Here is a 22,682-nt window from a genome sequence, read left to right as displayed (position 1 = left end):
ATCCGGAGCGAGGCTTGAGAGAGTAGCGGCACGAGGTTTTGTTTTCTTGTTTACCTCTCTAAATTTCAAAACCACCCAACCCAAAACCACCTTTATTACTTTCCTTCTCTCCCCAAAACTGCCTCTCAAAGTCTCAATATCTATCTGCACACGTCCTTTTCTCTCTCTTACATAAGCGATTAACCTAGCAAAAAACCATTCGAACTTATCTCCAAGAAAAATACAAAAATTGCACAAATGAAAATGAAACGTCCCAGAACACACCAGAAGTCACACATGGGGGGTTGTTGCGCTTTCACACCTTTTAAGCATGCGGGTCCCCAGAAACAAGGTCACTCCTCTTCATCTTCCTGCTTCTTCTTCAACCTCTGCACTGATCGCCGGATTTGAGACCTACTGAGAAGCATTTCGTTCAAAAGATAGTACAGCATTATTAATTAAGGTATTAGCGGCGAGAATAAGTGTTTGGTGAGGTCGAGGTCTTGTGATAATGGCCCAATTAAATACTAATTCACTCATGGCCGTTAGAGAAGTGACGTCGCTTTCCATGGTGGTGGTAGACTAATACCTCAATTAATTAATTGTTAATGTCTTATCTTTGTTCTAGTTGTTGCTGTTGTTGGGTGATAGACCAGATGCTTTATGTTGCTTCTCTGTGAGGGTTCGAGATAAGAGTAGTACTAGAAAGCAGCGGGTCCCTACTCTCTCCTCTCCTGCTTCCTTAATCCGATACACCACTCTCTCCCTCTTGCACTTATCCGTACCCACCATCCCCTATCTGATTCCAACAAAAAAACCAAAACCATTTTTTTTGGTGCGTTTTGATACCATGGATGGAGTGCAAGTTCAAGTCCACGGCAACCACCACCAAGATCTGCATGGAGAGGATCACCACAGCCAGCATCTCGTCGGCAAAGAAGTGATGCGGAACGATTTCGGAGAAGAAGGTGACGCCGCTGATCTATGGCTTGATAATGAGCAAGATTCTCTTCTCGCTGACGTCAACGACGGAACTGCTTCCATCTTCTGCAATGACTTCCCTCCTCTGCCTGACTTCCCTTGCATGTCATCCTCTTCTTCTTCGTCTTCGACTCGGGTGCCGGTGAAGACCGTGTCGTCGTCTTCCTCGGCATCTTCGTCTTCTTCCGCGGCTTCCTGGGCGGTTCTCAAATCAGATGCGGAGGATAATAACAATTACCATTCTCAAGATTATCAGCAGCAACAAGACAACAACAACAATTACTACTCTCGTAACGATTCGGCTGATGCACATCCGGCGGGGGCGTTGTCCTCCACCGCCTCGATGGAGATCTCTCAGCCGTCGGATCTCGGAATGGAGTGCATGGACATGATGGAGACTTTCGGGTACATAGATCTGTTCGAAGGCAACGAGTTGTTCGACCCGTCTTCCATTTTCCAAAACGAGAATCCAATGATGGACCAGTTCCAAGCGCAGGAGCAACCTCCTCAGGAACAGATGCATGCAGACAATCAAACCTCACACCCACAAGAGAACATGACCATGGGAGATCAGAGCAACAAGGTTCCGGAGGACGACATGGCGTCTGTGTTCTTGGAGTGGCTGAGGTCAAACCGAGAGACGGTTTCAGCCGAGGATTTGAGGAGCGTGAAGATCAAGAAGTCAACAATCGAGTCCGCCGCGAGGCGTTTGGGTGGAGGCAAAGAGGCGATGAAGCAGTTACTCAAACTGGTGCTTGAGTGGGTTCAAACTAACCATCTCCAAAAGAGGCGCGGTACTAAAGACTCGGGGATACAACAGTATGCAGTAGACCCATTTCAAAACGCCATCCCTAACCCTAACCCTAGTCTTAACCCTACACAAAATCCTCCCATATCATCGCCGTGGATGGCGTCTCCCCAGTATGATGCAGCGGCGCCCATTTTAGTCCCGACTCCATCGCAGGTGGGCTATCCGTCAACTCCGATGATGGGGTTTATGGGTCAGGACCCTTTTGGAAACGGGCCGGGTTACCAGCAACCAAATTCAGATCAATACCAGCATCAAATGCTAGAGACTGCACCAACCTGGGCGCCTTCATCTCCATTTATGGGCAACAATTATGGATCTTTCCCGGATAGTAATATCCAACTAGCACCTCCTCAGCATCAGCAACCGCTTTCCGGTTACGGAGGGCAGTATGGTCAGTATCAATATTTTCAAGGGCAATCAGGTGAGCCGCAGCTGGTGAGGTTAGGGTCTTCGGCAACTAAAGAGGCTAGGAAGAAGAGGATGCAAAGGCAGAGAAGGACTTTGTCACACCACCATGGAAGGCATCATGGACACCAACAGAATCAGCATCCTAATCAAATGCCGGATCAAAGGCTAGTTGGGAACGCCGATCACAATTGCACTACTGCCGCAATGGGCAATCCGGCTGCTTCTAACTGGTTTTATTGGCCCACCACGGCGGCTGGTGGTCCTGCTCCTGCAGCCACACCGGCAATGATGCAAACGATGGCTCCCGAGGCAGCACCATTGGTGCTTCCAGTTGATCGTCCGGCCAGTCAAGGGCAGAATTATAATCCGGGCCGGATTAATACACAGGAAAGGCGACAGGTGTGTTGTTAATTTGTTGCAGTGTAACGTTTTCTGGTTCATAAAAATGTGTGGTAAATTTAATAGAATGAGTAATGCAAGCCAATTTTATTTAATTGGTGTGTCCTTTTGTAGGGATGGAGACCTGAGAATAAGAATTTGAGGTTCCTTCTTCAGAAAGTGTTGAAGCAAAGTGATGTGGGCAATCTTGGAAGAATTGTTTTGCCAAAAGTAGTTCCCTAATCACCTTCTGATTTCGTATTTTTGAATTTGGGATAGTTATTTTCTTTTTGTTATTGGAATTTGGTATTGATAACGTTAATGCATACTAACGTTGATAATCAGAAAGAAGCCGAAACCCATCTTCCTGAGTTAGAGGCAAGGGACGGAATTTCAATTGCAATGGAAGACATCGGGACTTCTCGTGTATGGAACATGCGCTATAGGTATTTTACTATAAATTTGGATAATTTCGTTCAACATATATGTCATCAATTTTAATTAGCAGAAATAAGTAATTTTGCGTTCCCTTTTCTGCCATGTTCGTGGAGTTTCAGGTACTGGCCCAACAACAAAAGCAGGATGTATCTCCTTGAAAACACAGGTATGCACATTATTGTAATGAACATTAATCGATAATGTTATTGCTATTGTTTTGTCATCTAAAATGTTATTAATGTTGTTGAATTTAGGAGATTTTGTGAGGGCAAATGGACTCCAAGAAGGGGACTTCATAGTCATCTATTCAGACGTTAAGTGTAACAAATATGTATGGACATTTCTCTATTCAAATAATCCCTTATTATTATTTTCTTTCAAGTTTGATTATTCAATATTAGTTACTTCTGATGCACAGATGATAAGAGGAGTGAAGGTACGGCAAGCGGGGACTAAATCAGAGACCAAAAGGCCAGGAAAGTCGCAAAGGAACCAACATGCAAGCACTCCATCTGGCAACAATGGCTTGTCATCTAAGAAACAGTAAAGGAAGAAAGAAGAGGGAGAAGGAAGCTGAATTCTTCAGAGAAACCCAGCTAGCTCAACCGCCCTTCTGGCAAAGATGGTCTAGGGTTGTTGGAATGCAGAGCAGCCCTTGATTTTATCTGCAAGTGGGAGGGGGTTTCAGAATTCATCATGCGTTTTTGAAAGCTGAGATCTGGAGGCTGGTTGGTTGGGAGTGATGACTCAGTTGGAAGCATGCGCTTGGTTTTTTGGGTCTCAATTAAACGTATAGAGATCTCCCCAATACCAGTGTATGCAGTCTTTGACATTAAGTATATTAGTGTATGTTGTGTTTGTTAATTATTAATGAGTCATATATATGTTGTAGAATTCGAAAACCATAATTCGTAAATTATGTATATGGGAATTGAAGGGTCGATAATCTTCATTCATTAATGCTTGAGAAACGCATGTATGTTTGCCATAATGCCTAAATAGATCGAGGACAAAGTTATTGTTAGAATACTTTATACAGTTGTTTTATCATTTGAAAGTATGAAAATTATTGTACCACGAGTGAAGTTATATTATTTGATGATTTGGAGGAATATTTCCAGTTGCTATTCAGAATTGATTTTGAAACTTGAATCCTAAAAGTGGGACTATTGCACCAATTTCTAACCTTTTCTTCTGAGTTCTGACCTTCCATTAAATTACATTAAGAAAAAAAAGGAGAAAAGAACAAAGTATCCCCAATATTATTTCTCCATTCTCCTTCCCTCTTTGACTACTCTGGTATTACTTGGTGGCAAAGCAAAAATAGTGTTCCATACTAATATGGTCAATAATGGCAAATTTGATATGAATAACTGAGGACATGACCTTCTGCCGCTGAGTACATACAAGGACATGCATGGCTAAACTAGTTATTGTTGACTTGAATGGTTTTTGGGATATTGCCTAAGCTTAAATGAAGAACAACAAAGTTAATAAATAGACCTCTCATTATTACTTCTTTTTTATATATTTTTTTTCTATAAATAACTTTAAACATCTCAAGTGATTCTCAACCCCTCTACCAAAAAAACTAATATATACTTTCATGAGTTCATCCCCACCCTTTTGCCTAATTCAGTTGCTGGTTTCAGAATTCCGCCCTTATTGGCTAGAGCTACATTTGTTCGGAACACCACCACAAAGTAGTTTCTTCCCTGAAATAGGGACAAAGAAGCTAATTAATGCATCTACTTGGCAACATCATTTGGTTCGAAACTAGCCACCATTCCACCAATACTATAGCTAGACTACCACGTACATGACAGTTTGCCTGCTTGCCGTGAGGTCATTTGCAATCAACATATCTGCTTGGTCATAATTTGAAGGGAGAACTTCGGTAGATGTAAATGCATACCATAGCTATTGCGACCCAAATTGGAGCTTATATGGCGCTTGGTTCAGAACTACAGGCAATTGCAGTATATGTAAATTAGTCTAAAACCAAATGTACGAAAATATTTTCATTACAAAAAAAAGTAAAATTTATTCAAGGAAAAAAAAAAGATAAAGGGAAATTTTACTTACGCATGTTCATTTTCTAATATATGCCCCTGAAATTTTTTTGTCCAATTTTTCTTGGAAAGTGGATTTTATGCCCTCGTAAGGAAAAATGAATTTTTAATAGAAAAAAAAAAGGCCAGCTCTCTCCCTCTAGCTCGATCCCTCCTTCCCTTATGAAATCATGCATCCCAAGTTTTTGAAAATGAACCAAATATTTGCTAGTTCACATTTCAATCATGCATATATCTTTTGTCTTGTATGATAATAGCTGATCAGTTAGCTTTTTCTGGATACATTGGTTGGATAATCCTTTCATCATGAAGCTACGGCAGTTTCATGGAATGTCCTCGTCTCTTTTTGATAACTATACTAATCGAAGAGATGATAATGAATAAGGATCCGCATCCGCTTTGCTCGAACCGCTCCACTGCAGATCAAAATCAATGCTCCACTCGCGCTCCTAGAAGGATCCTCACTCCCACCAGGTCCCATATGGTACCATCCACTCACATGAAATCTTTGACGTCTCAATCTGCTTCGCCCCAATACTGCAGTGGTGGGAAGAGGAATTAATTTCCATCGCCGCTAATGACCTTTGTCATTCTCTTCTTTGACATTTTTTTTTTTTTTTTTTGTTTCTTTCGGTGTATATCTCAATGAGGGTGAAAGAGTATTTAAAAATAAGGTATAAAAAAAAAAGGCTGTGTGTATTTAGTATATTGACATTCATCAGTTGTGTGCCTCTTTTTTTTTAGGGTGCTACGTACTGAAGAAAAAAGAAAATTTATTGGAGGAATTGGGAGCGGTCGTGTCTCACAAAGCATGAAGGAGGTATGGGCTTTTAAATATCTACACATATAATTTAGCTATGTTGGCAAAACAAGGATGGACACTAATCTCCAATCCTAACTCATTCATTGCTAGATTATACAAGCTCGATATTATCCTAATGACTTCTTTTAGGATGCCGAGTTAGATAATTCTCCTTCCTTTTCTTGGAGGAGCATACTACAAGGAAAGCCTATGTTGCAAGCTGGGGTACATTGGCGTGTTGGAGATGGCTATGCTATAAATATATGGATGGGATAAATGGATTCCCAACTGTGCACATAATTTTATTCACAAACCCTAGTACACTCTACTTTGGAGCAGGTTTCGGACCTAATTGATGATGATAGTAGATGTTGGAAAGATGATGTTGATAGAAGTGTATTTCCTCCTGATGTTGGAGATAAAATTTTGTGCATTCCCTTAAGCACAAGGATTGTGGAAGTTGGAAACAAAAGAAAAAAGGTTTCTACTCCGTTAAAACAGCTTACTGGATAGCACGAGACAAAGTACTCAACACTGTACTCTCATCCACATCTCAGGGAGTCAGGGAGACCCTTTTCTACCCCTATGGAAGTGTTATATGGAAGTCAAACATCCTGGGAAAGTGCAAATTTGTTTATGGAGAGCTTACAATAATTTATTTCCTACAAAGGCAACCTTACTTCGGAAAGGATACACAAAATATTTATTATACCCAGCCAGATTTGAAAATAGAGCTCACATCTTCTGTAAGTGCCCAACTGTTCAAACTATACTTTCAGCACCCCCTTCTAATCTGACAGTTGTTAGAAGTATAAGAAAGCTTGAAGAAGATGAGGAAAAACCCAGAAAAAGAGAGCAATTTTGTATATATCGGTGATGATGAAAAAAATTACAGTTTGTTTGGGTTTACAACTATATATCCTATTGACTTGACTTGGGGTCATTTACCCCTTTTACCCTTAACATCCCCCCTCAAGCTGATGCTAGGGAACCTAGCATCAGATTGCAACAGATGAAAGAGTAAGATCCATCATATATTTGACCTTGTGCTTGAGTATAGAAACCTGCACCATGATACATGTGATAGCTGTGACTCCCCATATTGCTGTAATGTAGATACAAAGTGATTGACCTGATGCCTCATTTTCACTATTGCATCAAAATGGCTTACGTCCTTTACATGTTGCTTAGAGTGATTATTCCAACTAATCAAGTGGAACAGATCCTTCATCTTCAATTGGCGCCACAATGAAAATAGAGCAAGTTTCACTTGTAACAAGAAATTGAATATCTCAACATATATTTTCAATGCACCAGCAGTCAAAACAATGCCGATAGGCCAGTCCACTACCTTGAAGTTCTGCAGAAGTACCAACAAGTACTAATAAATAATAGTCCAAGGACAAGTGTTTCTCCATTTCTAGAATGATCAATCACAGGGAAGCCTTCATTGAATGCATTACCAACAGCCTTTGAAATAAGAGGAAGTAGCATGATGAGAGGCAAAAATTTCAGATTATTTATTTCAACCATAATAACACATAGAGATACCATCATTCGCATTGAACTTCCAAGAAAAGAAGCTCTTCCAAGTAGTGCATACGTCCCTTCTTCTGGACAAAGAATTTTACCACCAACATGGTTCCTAAGATCTAGAGAACCATTAGCAGTACATTGATTATTCCAAAGATCAGCTTTACCATCAATGGAACAATAAAAAGATTGGTCTTTCTTTGAGTTCAAAAATTGAGGCTTGCTCTCCAAACTTTGAGTGCAAACTCTTGAAGGTGTAGTATTGTCTAGAGCTCCATTTACTACAATTGAGTCCCTACCACCAGGGCAATTGTCATCACATATTGGAGAAGTGCATTGTTTGAACATGAGATCATTGCTTGACACAGATTGCATAATGCAATTCCCATTTTGCAGAATAGTATTTGCAGCATATGTAGAGTCCTTTTTAGGAATAGATGCAGTGGCATAATAGGTTCCATTAATGACGGTGTCAGATGTCATTGATCTATCAACTTTGACAGGATCTTTGCCATTACGACCATCAAAGCAATCACCAGTATGCTTCCTTATTGTGCAGCCCTCAGTTGCTTCTGTAGTTCTGTTTGAAGAAGCTTCATAATCACCAAGCAATTGTTCAGATCCAGAAGTTCTCGTCCTTGACCCCACTGAAGATTGTCTCAAAACATTTTCAATAACACAGTGTTCAACTTTTTCACACATATTATCAGAACCCGGGCTCAATCCTCGCACAACCTGCATGTCCGTGTTAATCTTCCTAGATTCTATCACACAAGATTCATTTTCTCTACATTCCACTTTTCCTGATACAGAGCCATCAGCATCATTAATGTCACATGTCCTTTTGAAACTATCACCATGTGCCATCATTTCATTCTTGAACCTCTCAGAAATAGACTTCACAGTTTGTTCAATCTCATCTTCAGCGATCAACAAAAGAGATCATAATTCTTTCATTGAAACAGAGGAGCTTAGTGTTTTGATTCTTATTACAGTTTTTATGGTAGCAAACTCTGAGGGTAAACCATGACAAACCGAGACTACTATGTCTTCATTAGCCATATAAACTCCCATCATAGCAAGCTGATCACATATGGACTTGACTCAAATTAAGTACTTGTCAATAGAGTCTGAGCCTTTTTGGATGTTGTATAAGGAGTTTTTGAGATTCATTATGTTATACCGTGAATCATCAACATATTTCTCCTTAAGTCGACACCAAATTTCCTTAGAAGACTTACTTCCAATAATGAAGCAGAGAGCATCACTGGATAGAGTAGAAGCAAGTATCGAGATAATGGCAGAATCATTTTGCACCCAATTCATGTACTCCTTTTCTATATCAGATGCAACCCCATTTTCTTCCATAATCACTTGTTCTGAAGGACAAGGGAATGATCCATCGATATATCTTATCAGACCATAACCTTTTAACAGTGTCTCTACCAGAAATTTCCAGGTTACATAGTTAGAGTCGTCTAACTGAACTGTAATGAGATTGTAGAAATTGGATAGTAGACAAGTTTGTAACATTGTACTGTTATCCATGATGCAAGGCAACATAGAATTGTAAAGAACCTAAAAGAGACTCAGAAATCTTCACAGTTCATTTCTTCTTGACGATACATCAAAATAGACTTCTTTCTTTCACCAATTTTTCATCGATCAGCAACCAAATTCTAGAAGAAACCACAAACCATAACAAATAGAACATCTGAACTAAAATCCCCAAAATTCTAGGGTTTCAAAGTATCAAATGCTCAAAATTTCTTATGAATCAACTACTTTATCTTGTACCAAATCAAAATCGAACAAAATGTATATGATAACAAAGCTTCGAAGCTAATCAATTTCTGTAAATTTCTCAGTAATCTTTAAGAACATGACGTAAGAGTCTTGAGAGAGAGAGATGAACTTATCTTCGTAGCAAATCCAAAGATTGAACATAGAGAAAGTGAAATCGAAGACGAAGCTAAGCTGCAGGAGCATGATGAAGCTCGAAGAACAAACCCTAGGTCGCAACCTGAGCTTGTGATACCATGTTAGAAGTATAAGAAAGCTTGAAGAAGATGAGGAAAAACCCAGAAAAAGAGAGCAATTTTGTATATATCGGTGATGATGAAAAAAATTACAGTTTGTTTGGATTTACAACTATATATCCTATTGACCTGACTTGGGGTCATTTACCCCTTTTACCCTTAACAATAGCAAGATTACTTCCAAGCATCAATTTCAAAGAATGGATGCTAAATCATACTCTAAACCCCAGGCATGCATGATATTTTTGACAAGCTTCTCTTGGTCATTTGGGCCCTTTGGAAACACAAAAATAATAAGTTCTGACTTGGAACTACTCAATCTCCAAATGATATTGTATTTGGAACTCTGTCATGGCTGGATGATTTTAGAAGAGCTCGAAATTCTGCGCACAAACCAACTAGTAAGCAAAGAAGAAGATGGAAGCCTGATGCTAATGGCAGATGGAAACTCAATGTAGATGCCAGTTTCCTCGCTAACCAAACAAGGGGAGGTTTGGGCGGTGTGCTACTTGATGGTCAATGTCGTTTCAAAGGCAGTTTTTGGTACATACATTTAAAATTTACAGCACTATACTTATTTTAATTTTATTTTCATTCTATTTTATCGAAACTAGACTTAAGCGTTTGAAACGTATAATTTATAACAACTAAAGAAGATAACATCATAAACTGTAGGTACAATTCTTGTACAGGTCGTGTTGGCATTCCCATACAAAGTTGTGACAAAATCTATTTACTGATCTCGGAGAATCACAGGTAAATGCATCTGCATATGCATGGGATTGCAACGTGTGTTGCAATCTCCGAGTTAGTAGTCAGTTTCATGTGGAGTCCGATTTTGGAAAGTAGGTTTTGGATTTTATGTATTTACGTTTTTAAAGATTTTTCTGATTGTTAAAATCGTGGTGTTGATGTTCCAAGGTTTTTAGGACTTGTTTATTCCTAATTGATTTTCTTAAGATTTGTTGGATTTCTTATATGGAAAGTTTCTTTCCTAATTAAAGGAGAATTAGGGTAGAATCTTTGGGTTAGAGGTTTGGCCGTTGGTCCTTCATATATTCAAAAATATACACGGTCAATATGTATGCATCTAGGGACACAAGAATTAGTTGGTGAGTCTTGCTTGTTTGCCTAAGATAAAATCTTCACAAGAGTCAAGTTGGAAAGTAGAGCAAAATTAGCTTAGTATAGCTGTCAACACTAAGCTGTCAACATTTAACACATTCACTCTGAATCATCACATTGATTCTATGTTATTAGGCATTAATAGGGCTAGAATAGTTTCCTTTTTGTATCCTAGAATCAAGATGTATTCTTCTATATATGTTATACTGATCAATAGAGCAAAACATCTCCTACAAATCAGTCTTTGTTGTTTTTCATAGTATCAGAGCAGGACTCACGATCCTGACTCTTCTCTAGCCTTCCCAGCAACAGATTCACAAAAATCACAATCACCATGGCTGGTGATAAAGTCCCATCACCACCACCCAATCCCAACAAGTCCAATCATTCAACATCTGATATCTCAAATCCATTCTTCACTCACCATTCAGACCATCCTGGATTGGTCTTAGTCTCCAAACCATTGAATGGAGACAACTACACAAGTTGGAAGAGGGCTATGACATTGGCTCTCAATTCTAAAAACAAGCTCAGCTTTGTGAATGGTTCAATCAGAGCTCCATCACCTGAAGCTGATCCAGAAGGATATGTAACTTGGTCAAGATGCAATGACATGGTCCATTCATGGATCGTTAACACAATCAGTTCTAAAATTACTGACAGTATCATCTACTATCCTACAGCTCATGAGGTATGGGAAGATCTAAGTGAGCATTTTTCACAAGGCAATGCACCTCGCATATTTGAAATTCAGCTAGACATCGCCTCACTCAAGCAGGAACAACAATCAGTTTCAGCATACTACACGAAATTGAAAAGTTTATGGGATGAATTGGCAACCTATTCAGAAGCATCACAATGAGCACAGGCAGATTAACAAAAGCTTATGCAGTTCTTGATGGGATTAAATGAGACTTACAGTGCAACCCGCGGTCAAATCCTCTTGATGAATCCCCTTCCAAGTGTCAGACAAGCATATGATGCCGTTGCAAAAGAAGAAAAGCAACGTTTCATTGTAGCAACGGAGTCCAATTCAAGCGTCGCTGCCATGGCAGTTCGAAGTGGCGGCCGCCGAACCAGATCTGCAGCAGAAGTGGTCGTGGTGACCGACCGAATTTTCAGACCTGTCAGGATGCAGAACGCGGCTTCACCCCGCGTTTTGGTTCAGGTCGAGGAAGGGGAAGGCCGCACTGTACCTATTGTGGTGATCCAGGACATTGGGTCCAAACATGCTTTCACTTGATTGGTTTTCCTCTAGGTCATCCCAAAGCAAAGCAAGGATCGAGAAATTTCCACAAGAAGCACACTGCTTCACCAGTCGCGCCCTCTCCTTCTGCTAACCAGGTTAGTGCGACAAGCATCGTAGAAGAGGAGAATGGCCCAATTCAAGCAGTTTTTAGCTGCTCTCCAACAAGCCCAAAAGCCCAATCCAAATACTAACTCAAGTTCCAAAGCAAATGCAGTAACGCAGCCAGGTTTGTCTAGAGTTGCTTCCCGCAATTGGATTATTGATAGCGGGGCGACAGATCATATAACTTCGTGCTCTAAATTATTGAATAAAAATAAAAAATATGCATTACCGCCTGTTTTGCTACCTAGTGGAGAAAAAGTGCATATTGAAGCCACAGGTTCATTGCCTCTGAGTACCGCATATTATCTACATGATATATAGTTTGTGCCAAAGTTTAAAGTAGATTTAATTTCGGTTAGCCGTTTGACAAGAGGTCTGAATTTCTCCGTGACATTCTATCCTTATTGGTGTGTTTTGCAGGATCTGGCTACGAAGAGGACGATTGGTTTGGGTAAAGAACGTGATGGGCTATACTATTTGGTGGCACTAGCGACGGAACAAACCAAACCTTCCATTACCAGACCTTCCAGATCATCTTGCAACCTTGCCATTTCCTCTACCAATCTTTGGCATAATCGCTTAGGTCATGTTTCTTCTCCATGTTTAAGTCACATAGCAAAGCATTTTCTGCATTTTTCCATTCAGCCAATTACTAATTGCCATGTATGTCCCTTGGCCAAACAGAGTCAATTACCATTCAGTTCTAGTTCTATTTCTTCTACAAGACCATTTGAAATGATTCATTGTGATATTTGGGGTCATTATCGACACCCTTCTCTTTCTGGTGCCTTTTATTTTCTTACTATTGTGGATGATTTCACCCGATTTACTTGGGTTTTCTTAATGAGGCACAAAGATGAAACACAACCACTTTTGAAGCGTTTTTTTGCTCACATTCTCACTCAATTTGACTCTCGCATTAAAACTTTCCGAAGTGGCAATGGTAGTGAATTTATTTCACTTCGCTCTTTTTTTCATGCTAATGGCATTGTCTTCCAACATTCTTGTGTTTACACGCCTCAACAAAATGGGGTTGTAGAGCGCAAGCATCGCCATATTATCCAGGTGGCTCGTGCCTTCAAATTTCAAGCTCATCTTCCTCCACAATTTTGGGGGGAGTGTGTTCTCACAGCCATCCATATAATCAATCGGTTGCCCTCACCCATCCTTTCTTCCCAAACTCCTTTTGAGCTTCTTTACTCAAAACCAACTTCTTTTTCTCACCTTCGGGTTTTTGGTTGCTTAGCTTATGCCACTAATGTGCACCCCACTCATAAATTTGACACCCGAGCAATTCCTTCCATTTTCATTGGTTACCCGGTGGGACAAAAAGCCTTCAAACTCTTTAACTTATCGACTAAGAAATTTTTTACAAGTCAAGATGTTATATTTCATGAAAATGTGTTTTCTTATGCCTCCAATCAGCCCACTCTTCCTTCTGCCCCGTTGGCCCATGACCCAGGCCCACTTCCACTTCTCCCTGATTCCTTTTTTGACTCTAGTTCTGACTCCCAGGTCCACCTACCCACGCCTCCTTCTTCTTCTCAACCTGCCCGTCCTTCCATAGACGCCGATCTTGGCGCTTCCTCTATACCACCTCCGCCTCTTCCCTTCCGGCCCACAGCGCCCATTCGTCAGTATTCCGGCCGACCCAATCCGCCTGTCCCACCACCCCTCATCCCTCCTCCATCGTCCTTCTCCACTCCTGTTCCTACCCCTTTGTCGTCCCCGGTGCCAGGATGGTCCCCCTCCCCGCCATCTTCTCCATTTCCTCCTCCCTCGACTCCTCCTGAAGCTATTCCAGACCCGCCTCCTCCCGGCCCACCACAGCTCCGTCGCTCCACCCACTCCACTGAGCCGCCGGCTCGGTTCACCGATATCGACTTCTCCAAGCCTCAATCCAATGCTTGCACTTACTAATCGCCCTCCTTCCCGCCAGGTCCTCCCAAAGGTACGCGGTATCCATTGGCAAATTATGTCTCTTATCATCACTACACTCCTGCCTGCTCCTCTTTTGTTGCTCAGCTTAGTGCAGTCACTGAACCGACCTCTTATTCTGAGGCAGCTACTGTTCCCGAATGGAGGGATGCCATGAGATCCGAGTTGGAGGCCTTGCAGGCCAACGGTATGTGGACTCTTACCACGCTGCCTCCTGGGAAGATCCCTATTGGTTGTAGATGGGTTTACAAGGTCAAGCACAAGTCTGATGGTTCGGTTAAACGATACAAAGCCAGGTTGGTGGCCAAAGGCTTCACGCAATTGGCAGGTATTGACTATCAGGAGACCTTCTCTCCTACTGCTAAAATTGTTACAGTCCGTTGTCTCCTTGCCTTAGCTGCGTCTCGTGGTTGGTCTCTTTCTCAACTCGATGTCAACAATACCTTTCTCCATAGCAACCTGGATGAAGAAATTTATATGTCTCCACCGCCTGGGCTCTGGAGACAGGGGGAGGAGCATTTGGTTTGTCGGTTGCATAAATCCTTATACGGTCTGAAACAGGCTTCAAGGCAGTGGTTTTCTAGATTTTTAGAAGTTATTCGGTCTGCTGGTTTTGTGCAATCTAGAGCAGACTACTCTCTTTTTACCAGGAGGCAAGGCAAGTCTTTTACTGTCTTATTGATATATGTTGATGACATATTAATTACTGGCAATGATCCTGTGAGTATAGCTGATGTCAAGAAATATTTGCATAAAACATTCCGTTTGAAAGATCTTGGCAGTTTAAAGTATTTTCTTGGCATTAAGGTTTCAACATCTAAGAAAGGGATATTTATTTGTCAGCGCAAGTATGCATTAGAAATTATAAAAGATGCAGGATTATTGGGTGCTACCCCTGTTGACACACCCATGGAACGTGGATTAAAGTTGTCAGATAAGACTGAGTTACTCAAAGATCCAGAGAAGTATAGGCGTTTGGTTGGAAGATTGATTTATCTCACAGTGTCAAGGCCAGATATTACATATCCTGTTCATATATTAAGCAGGTTTATGCATCAGCCTCGAAAAGCTCATTGGGAGACAGCTTTGCGAGTAGTACGCTACCTCAAGTCAACTCCTGGTCAAGGCTTGTTCTTTTCCTCAAATAATGATCTTCAGCTACGAGCTTTTTGTGACTCAGATTGGGCAGGATGTCCACTTACAAGAAGGTCTACTACAGGGTATTGTGTGTTCCTAGGGCCTTCTTTAATTTCATGGAGGTCGAAACGTCAGAAAACAGTCTCTCTTTCTTCAGCTGAAGCAGAGTATCGTGCTATGACAAGAGCGTGCTGTGAGTTGACTTGGTTACGTTATTTGCTTCAAGACTTGGGGATTTTACACCAGGAAACGGCATTGCTCTATTGTGACAACAAGGCTGCTTTACATATAGCAGCAAATTCAGTGTTTCATGAACGTACAAGGCATATAGAAATGGATTGTCACTATATTAGGGATAAAATCCAAGATGGTTCAGTGGAGACACGGTTTGTGAGTTCTGGAAATCAACTGGCTGATGTTCTGACTAAAGCTCTTGGCAAGGAGGACTTCGAGCTTATGATTCGCAAGTTGGGTGTGCAGGATATCCACTCTCCAACTTGAGGGGGAATGTTGGAAAGTAGAGCAAAATTAGCTTAGTATAGCTGTCAACACTAAGTTGTCAACATTTAACACATTCACTCTGAATCATCACATTGATTCTATGTTATTAGGCATTAATAGGGCTAGAATAGTTTTCCTTTTTGTATCCTAGAATCAAGCTGTATTCTTGTATATATGTTATACTGATCAAGAGCAAAACATCTCCTGCAAATCAGTCTTTGTTGTTTTTCAAAACACTTGGTCCATATTTAAGTGTTCTTGATCATTGTTTCATATGCATAACTTCTCTTGAGATCAGTAGAGGAGCTGTGAAGAAAGGAGAGCGGTATTTGGTGATCGTTCAAGTGAAGAAAGAGTTCAAGACGGAAGACAAACTTGGTATTAGTTTTCATCTAATCATTATAGCCGAGCTAGTGCTATTCAAGTTTGTAAAGAACATATTCTTCATCATAAGTTAATTCTTATTTTGGGTTCTCAAGAGTAAGAGTCTCACAGTGTTTTTAATCTCAGAAGTTGAGATTTTCACTGCATAACCAAAATCTGGTGTTCTGTTTGTTAATTTTGGTTTCTGCTGCCCAGTAAGGATTGATCCATGCATTGCAATCCCGTTTTTCAGAAAACACATTCTGTCCTTGTATTTTCATAAACAAATTGTGTGAATTTAAATATGAAAAATCTGGAAGGTCAGCACTTTTTACCTTTTATTTTCCGGGGTCATTGACCAATTTTTGGTACTATCTTGATTTTATGTGTAAATAGTATAGCCGTTCTGATTTCCCTAAATTCCACCGGACACGAATGTGAGCTGGCCCAACGACATTGCATGATATAAAGCCCAAGCGACCTTAACTATGACGTCCTATGACCCATACTTGTTGACTGCCCAATTTCAGGGTCATTACAGTCAAGGCTTGACCATCGGCTACGGAGGAAAGGAGTTCAGTTACACAGGTAGGTGAAGATTACACTTTTTCAGTTTTTAGGTTATGCACATCAAGTGGTTAATAAATCTACAGGTATTTGTAGTTTGACTAGAAATTTGTCAAAGTTCCTTAGTAATAGATCATAGATGACATTAGAGGAGTATATATTACTAGGTTCAGGTTGATTCATTAGGGTTTACATAGAGTTATCCCATATGTATTCGATATTTATTTAAATTTCTGCCGGGGTGCAAAATATTGACAGGAATTCCGGCTCAATACAAGTTGAAGAGGCAAAGCTTGGTCATGTCAACAAATTCCCTCTAGGACAAAACCATTCGAACACAATCAGGCCAAAGATGAACTGGTTAGTCCTGGAATGGATGGGAGCACTATATCTACATGGTCTTAAGGGTGACGACCTATAACCCGTAATTGCAAACAAAGATATCCGTACAAACTCACCTATAAATACTTGATAGTGAACAATTGAGGTAAGCAATCACTTCCACTCTCACTTGCTACAAATTTCATTCATCATTGCAAATCGATCACATCAAGACTTTTTCACTCCTATTCTAGTCGATCAACAGAATAAGTGAGGGGATATTCTTCTGAAATTTTCCAGACAAGCAATTTCTTTTTGGATTTTCATATCATGTTGGAGTTGGACTATATGTGTTGAATGCATCTAATAGTTGTTGTCGGTGTTTTTTAACTTTCAATACCAATATCAACATAGTATTTTTAAGCAAAGCATATACACCGAGTAAAAGTAAATTTTCTGCTACTTCTGGTTATTAAAACTGTTCCCTCTAGTACAGAGAAACGAGAACTATGAAACAAAGTAGCTAGAAACAGATTTCTATCATAGCAATGCTAGGTTGCGAAGCCGAATCCTTAATTAGTAAGTTCTTATTTTGATTATTTGAGAGTTGTTTTGACATTGGAAGATGAAGTGTATAGCAATGAGGAAGCAGAGAAACTTGTGCTGGTACTTGTTGGAGGGTATGTATGTTGTTGCTTCACCATAGCTGATGATGTTCCTCCACTGCAACTGAACATAGTTTCTTGTCCATGATCATTTGCAGAATAGGACCCATTGAGAAGCCTCATGTTAGCTTTCATGCACTCCTCTCTCTCCTGCCTAATCTCTTTGAGCATTGCTGCTACATCTTTCATGGTTGGTCTGTCATCCGGGGTAGGGTTAATGCACAGCAATGCCACACCTAATGTCTGCAGCATTTCCTCAATCTCGGGTTCTGGTCGTGCTCGTAAGCTTTGATCAAGTACCTCAACTCCCCCTCTCTTCTGCCTTACCCAGTCCACAATGTGGAGTCCATCTGGTATGGTTGGATCAATTGGTTGCTTCCCTGTTAGCACTTCTAGGACAACTACGCCGTAGCTGTACACATCGCTTTTCTCTGTTATCTTCATTGAGTATCCATACTCTGTAAACCACATATAGGAAAACTTTGTTGATTATGACCGTTTTATTAGTTAAGAAGGAGAAAGACAGGTAGTTATGAGATAGTGCAATTCAGGTTTCTATTGGTGATGAAATAGTAATTAAGTACTAACCAGGAGCAATGTAGCCATAAGAACCTGCAACCGTGTTGGAGGACCGAGCAAAATCTCCTTCATCAACGAGCTTGGCAAGCCCAAAATCAGCAATGCAGGGCTCAAAATCTGGACCAATGAGAATGTTGTTGGCCTTAATGTCTCTGTGAACTATAGGAGGAACAGAGTCATGGTGCAAATAAGCCAAGCCTTGCGCAGCCCCGAGTACTATGCGATATCTGATGTCCCATTCTAAGCAGTTACCACTTCTTTCATGAAGTAAACCACCCAAGCTCCCATTTGGCATGTACTCATACATAAGCAATCTTGTGTTTCGGTTCCAACAGCAACCCAAGAACCTAACAATGTTCTTGTGGCGAATGGAGCCAAGGGTCTTCACCTCAGCCGAAAAGGAATCACGAACTCCTCTACTTTGACAATCATATTTGGAAGCAGTTGTTGTTGGCCAGAGCTTCTTTACTGCAATGTCTTCGTTTTCCATTTCTGCCCGGTAAACAACTCCTGAGCATCCCTTTCCTATTACATTGGTTTCTACTAGACATTTTAGAACTTGCTCAACTGAGAAACTCACCTTCTGAAATGGAGTGAATTGCCAAGGCCATGAGTCCCCTCCAATCTCAGAATCATTGTCCTCTCCATTCATCTTTCGTGCTCGAAATACTGCAACTACCCCAAAAATGGACAAAGCAATGGTCAAGGCTATTAGCAATGCAATGGCCAATTTAAGTCTCCATGACCTCCTCAAACTGCCACTTCTAGAGATGGCCATTGTTGTACCATTGCTGAGGAAACATAGATCATGACCTCTAGAGCACAATCCTTTGTTTCCCACCAAGTCTGTTGCTGACAACTGTCGAAACACCTTGCTGTCAGGAAGATAGCCAGTGAAGTTGTTGTATGAGATGTTCAAAGAAACAAGATTTATAAGCCCGGAAAGTGCCAACAGATCACCTTCAAGCGTATTGTGTGAAAGGTCTAGTATGGATAGCTTATTGAGAGCAGAAATCTGTGGTGGGATTATCCCATATAAAGCATTGAAACTCAGGTTTAAAGCAATGTCAAGAGCTTCAATTTCAAACAGTTGCTCTGGGATCATCCCAGTGAGCTTGTTGCTACTAAGATCAAGCAGTTGAAGGTTTGAACATTTACCAAGTGAAGAGGGGATTGGCTCAGTTAAGGAGTTGCTACGGAGGATGAGCCTATTAAGTGCAGCAAGTCCACCGTAACTCTCAGGAATCTGACCAACAAATTGATTCACAGAGACATCCAGTACTTGAAGCCTTGTGAGAGAAGAAAAGGAGCTAGGCAGATTACCTCCAAGGGTGTTGTTACTTAAGTTGAGTAGCTGTAATGAACTGCATTTTCCAATTTCTTCTGGTACGATACCAACAAGACGGTTTTCAGACAGATCAAGGAAACTGAGGTTATCAAGGAACCCAATTTCTTTTGGGATCTCCCCACTGATTCTGTTATTCACAAGCCTTAGCCGGATAAGAGAAGTACAATTTCCAAGCACCGAAGGTATTGGACCCGAAATGTCATTAGAAATCAAGAGAAGCTTGGTTAAATTTTTCAGCTGAAATAGGCCAGAAGGTATGTTACCAGTGAGAGCATTGTGTGAGAGATCTAGAGCTTGAAGACTCTCACAACCGGCCAAGTCTGATGGAATACTACCTTCGAGTTTGTTCTGCCAAGCAAAAAAGACTGTGAGCTCCTTCAACATTCCCATCTCAGCTGGGATCAAGCCTGAAATCTGATTAGTATCAAGCTGCAGCTGCACAAGTTTTGTAGCATTGGAAAGAACTGAGGGAATTGAGCCAGAGATGTTGTTGTTACTAAGCATCAGCTCCTCAAGATTTGAGAGGTTTCCGAAAGACTGAGGTATGCTTCCAGAAAAAGAATTTAGAGAGACATCTATGGTCTTCAAGCTTCTGCAGTTCCCAATTTCCTCAGGAATTGTCCCATCAAGGTGGTTTTGCCACAATAACATTTTCTCCAGCTTATGAAGCTTGCCCAACTCTGGTGGTAGTGAACCAGAAAGGTCATTCTCATACAAGAACAAGTTGACAAGTTCTGAACAGTTGCCAATATCCGGTGGAATCTCACCCGATAGCATAGTAGTATAAATCGACAGCGTCTGCAGCATGCTGAGCTTACCCAATGATGACGGTATCAAACCAGAAACTTTAGTATCAGCAAGCCCCAACACCTGCAAGTTCTTGCAGTTTCCAAGCTCATCCGGGATATTTCCTGACATGTCTTTGTTCCCTCCAGCTCGAATGACTTCCAAGTTTAGTAACTTTCCCAGTGTAGCAGGAAGATAACCACTTAGGTAGTTATCAAATATGAGAAGATTCTTCAGGCTGGCGCAATCACCAAGCTCCATTGGTACTTGACCAGTAAGCTGGTTAGAGTTTAAGATCAGGTCCTGAAGATTTTCAAGCCTGCCAATACTTGAAGGAATACTACCCACAAGACTGTTTGAACTTACGTCAAGCACCAGAAGCGATTTGCAATATCCAATATCAGGTGAGATTGTTCCAGTAAGATTAGCACCAGAAATGATGAGCTTTTGAAGAAATGCGAGGGAGGAAAAATTTGAAGGAAAGGGAAGGGCTAGCTCAATAAACTGGATATTAATTTCAGTGACAAAGTTTTGAGAAGAACAAGTAATGTAGGACCAATTACAAGGGTTGGGGTCTGAAGGGTTCCAGTTGGAGAAATCAGAAGAAGAGGGTGAGGTAGTAGAGCCTTGAAGCCATGTATGTAATGTCAGAACGTCAACATTTGCAGCAGCCAAAGAAGCAGCAGACGTTGCGAGTGTGAAGACAAAGAGGAAGAAGAAATCGATGGTGAACGATAGTGGCCTAGACATTTGGTGGTGATTGTAGGTGTTAGAGGGCTGCTGCCTCAACAGCATTGGCATTGCCAAATTTTGCCTCAAAACCTTAACCCCTCCTCTTGGTTTTGCATTGGGTCTCTCTCACTTTTTCTTGATTCTTTTCTTCAACCCTACTAGTTTGTGCTACCGCGATTGCAATATTATCTAGTCTATAACTCTTATATTACTATTAAACACTATCATACACACTTTGCTGTCAAGCAAGAAAAGAAGTGAGAGAGATAATGAAAGAGGGAATAGATTATAGATTTAAAGGCGCACCAGCTCCACCATCTTCACCTCGGGGCTCTGTTCTTTGCTACATATTTTACTCCTAATTGAATTCAATAGGCCTCTTTGTTAGATTTCTCATGTGTTCTTGCATTGTTTTCCTCAATATGGCCAGTGGTTATGGGCTGTTTTAATTTTGGTAGTAGAGCCACTCTTATGAAGGCCATAAGTCCCATTATGTTTTTGATTCCTTTGCTTTTTTTTGGTCGAAGAAATATTCATTCATAAACCAAAGGCAAAGTTGCAGAGTACAAGTAAAAAAACAATGGGAAAAAAAACAAATTTGATTCCTTTGCTTTTTTGACTACAATTTGGTTTCAAAATTTGATTCTAGCTGTTGCTATAGATGAAGGTGTGTGTGTACTAGTTTAGAGGATTCCCTTCACAAACAGGCAGCAATGGCCAGAATTATTATATGAACACAAAGTAATTCATGTTACACAGTTAACAAGATGCATTATATACTTTATAAGACAAATTCATCTCTGAATGCAAGGCATATTTTTTTTCCCCTTTTTCTTTTATTGGTTTGCTGAGCAGACCTAATGACTAAAGTAAAAAATCCATGCAATGGCAATTAACCCAAAATCCCAAATACCACCAGAAAAAGAAAAACCAATCTCTAAATTGATCCTGATAGTTTACCCTATCAAATGCCAGAGAAGATCAATGAATTAAAATAGCTAGGCATATACTTGATTAAAGAGCATTACTATATTTTTACTAGTATAATATGTACTTCAGCCAAGTCAATTTAAAAAATTACCACAGGTTACTGATGCACAGATACAAGAAGAAAAATATAGCAAAGGCCGGGCCAGAGAAGAGAACAGTGTTGCCCAAAACCCAAAGTTCCAAGGCATGGCTTTGGGAACCTCACTGAGGAATCTATTCACGTTTCAGTTTTGACAAAACCTCCCCAGTGTCCCCCATTCCTCGTCCTCTTAGTTTTTAGTCCCTCTTGGATCTAAAGTGACATACAGAAGCTGATGTGTAAAATAAGAAAGTATACTAATAACCCTAGTCCATTTCTGAATTCTCTATTATGCTTGTTTCTGTTTGTGTTTCCTTCTTACTGCGTATTACAAAATATAAGATTACAAATTTGAATAAAAAATTAATGTTAAGGGATATAATACCCTCTTTTATTACTTTTGGTCGTACGTAGACTCTTCGATTTATAATACATATATTGTTACGAGGAACCGGTTGAAATTTCTAGCACTTACAAAATGTTTGAACATTATCGAGAGAAAACAAATAAGGAGAAACAGTTCTGCATCAAGTAGCTAGCTAATGTTATCAGCAAGCTAAGAGCAATTTGCTTTAGATAAAAAAAATATACAAACAGGGTTGTTCATGATCAATGTCTTTCTCTGTGTATACAGATGGGTCATAGTTTCAAGGACTGAAATCCATATATTCAAACCATAGTTACATGCATACTAGCTACTATCCAAAAGATTTCCCAATTCAGTTTTTTTTTTTTTTTTTTTTTCAACAAATAACTTAG

The 22,682-nt window shown here is 40.4% G+C and overlaps 3 protein-coding genes across 6 annotated transcripts; 2 read left to right on the top strand and 1 right to left on the bottom strand.

Moving 5' to 3' along the window:
* The first annotated feature begins 249 nt into the window (after nt 1-249).
* LOC112169609 (B3 domain-containing transcription factor ABI3) lies at nt 250-3,951 on the top strand. Of its 4 annotated transcripts, none has more exons than XM_024306666.2 (6): nt 250-2,578; nt 2,693-2,788; nt 2,903-3,003; nt 3,115-3,161; nt 3,250-3,326; nt 3,414-3,951. In XM_024306666.2, the coding sequence occupies exons 1-6, from the start codon at nt 830-832 to the stop codon at nt 3,540-3,542; spliced, it is 2,199 nt and encodes a 732-aa protein (XP_024162434.1). In that variant the 5' UTR covers nt 250-829; the 3' UTR covers nt 3,543-3,951. The 4 variants fall into 4 exon arrangements, with proteins under 4 accessions (XP_024162434.1, XP_040365509.1, XP_040365510.1 ...); XM_040509575.1 differs by having other exon boundaries at nt 3,109-3,161; XM_040509576.1 differs by having other exon boundaries at nt 2,693-2,791.
* A 6,949-nt stretch (nt 3,952-10,900) lies between these two features.
* On the top strand, nt 10,901-11,428 carry LOC112171477. Its single transcript, XM_024308658.1, has one exon. The coding sequence runs from the start codon at nt 10,901-10,903 to the stop codon at nt 11,426-11,428; it is 528 nt and encodes a 175-aa protein (XP_024164426.1).
* A 5,816-nt stretch (nt 11,429-17,244) lies between these two features.
* On the bottom strand, nt 17,245-21,015 carry LOC112174145 (LRR receptor-like serine/threonine-protein kinase RGI2). The gene is made up of 2 exons (XM_024311862.2): nt 17,998-21,015; nt 17,245-17,867 (listed from the first exon to the last, which is right to left on the bottom strand). Exons 1-2 carry the CDS (start codon nt 20,921-20,923, stop codon nt 17,341-17,343), a joined length of 3,453 nt encoding a protein of 1,150 aa, XP_024167630.1. The 5' UTR covers nt 20,924-21,015; the 3' UTR covers nt 17,245-17,340.
* Nucleotides 21,016-22,682: the final 1,667 nt, after the last annotated feature.

Source organism: Rosa chinensis, chromosome 6 (genome assembly GCF_002994745.2).
Source record: "Rosa chinensis cultivar Old Blush chromosome 6, RchiOBHm-V2, whole genome shotgun sequence".
NCBI classification, from domain to species: domain Eukaryota; kingdom Viridiplantae; phylum Streptophyta; class Magnoliopsida; order Rosales; family Rosaceae; genus Rosa; species Rosa chinensis.
Note: the sequence above shows the minus strand (reverse complement) of the source record. Positions and strands in the feature narration are given on the sequence as shown.

Coding starts and splice junctions, on each gene's coding strand:
- LOC112171477 (XM_024308658.1), top strand. CDS start 10,901: ATGGCTGGTGATAAAGTCCCATCACCACCACCCAATCCCAACAAGTCC.
- LOC112174145 (XM_024311862.2), bottom strand. CDS start 20,923: ATGCCAATGCTGTTGAGGCAGCAGCCCTCTAACACCTACAATCACCAC. Junction 17,868..17,997: donor TTATGGCTACATTGCTCCTG/GTTAGTACTTAA, acceptor TGTGGTTTACAG/AGTATGGATACTCAATGAAG.
- LOC112169609 (XM_040509574.1), top strand. CDS start 830: ATGGATGGAGTGCAAGTTCAAGTCCACGGCAACCACCACCAAGATCTG. Junction 2,579..2,692: donor ATACACAGGAAAGGCGACAG/GTGTGTTGTTAA, acceptor GTCCTTTTGTAG/GGATGGAGACCTGAGAATAA. Junction 3,004..3,108: donor GTATGGAACATGCGCTATAG/GTATTTTACTAT, acceptor ATGTTCGTGGAG/TTTCAGGTACTGGCCCAACA.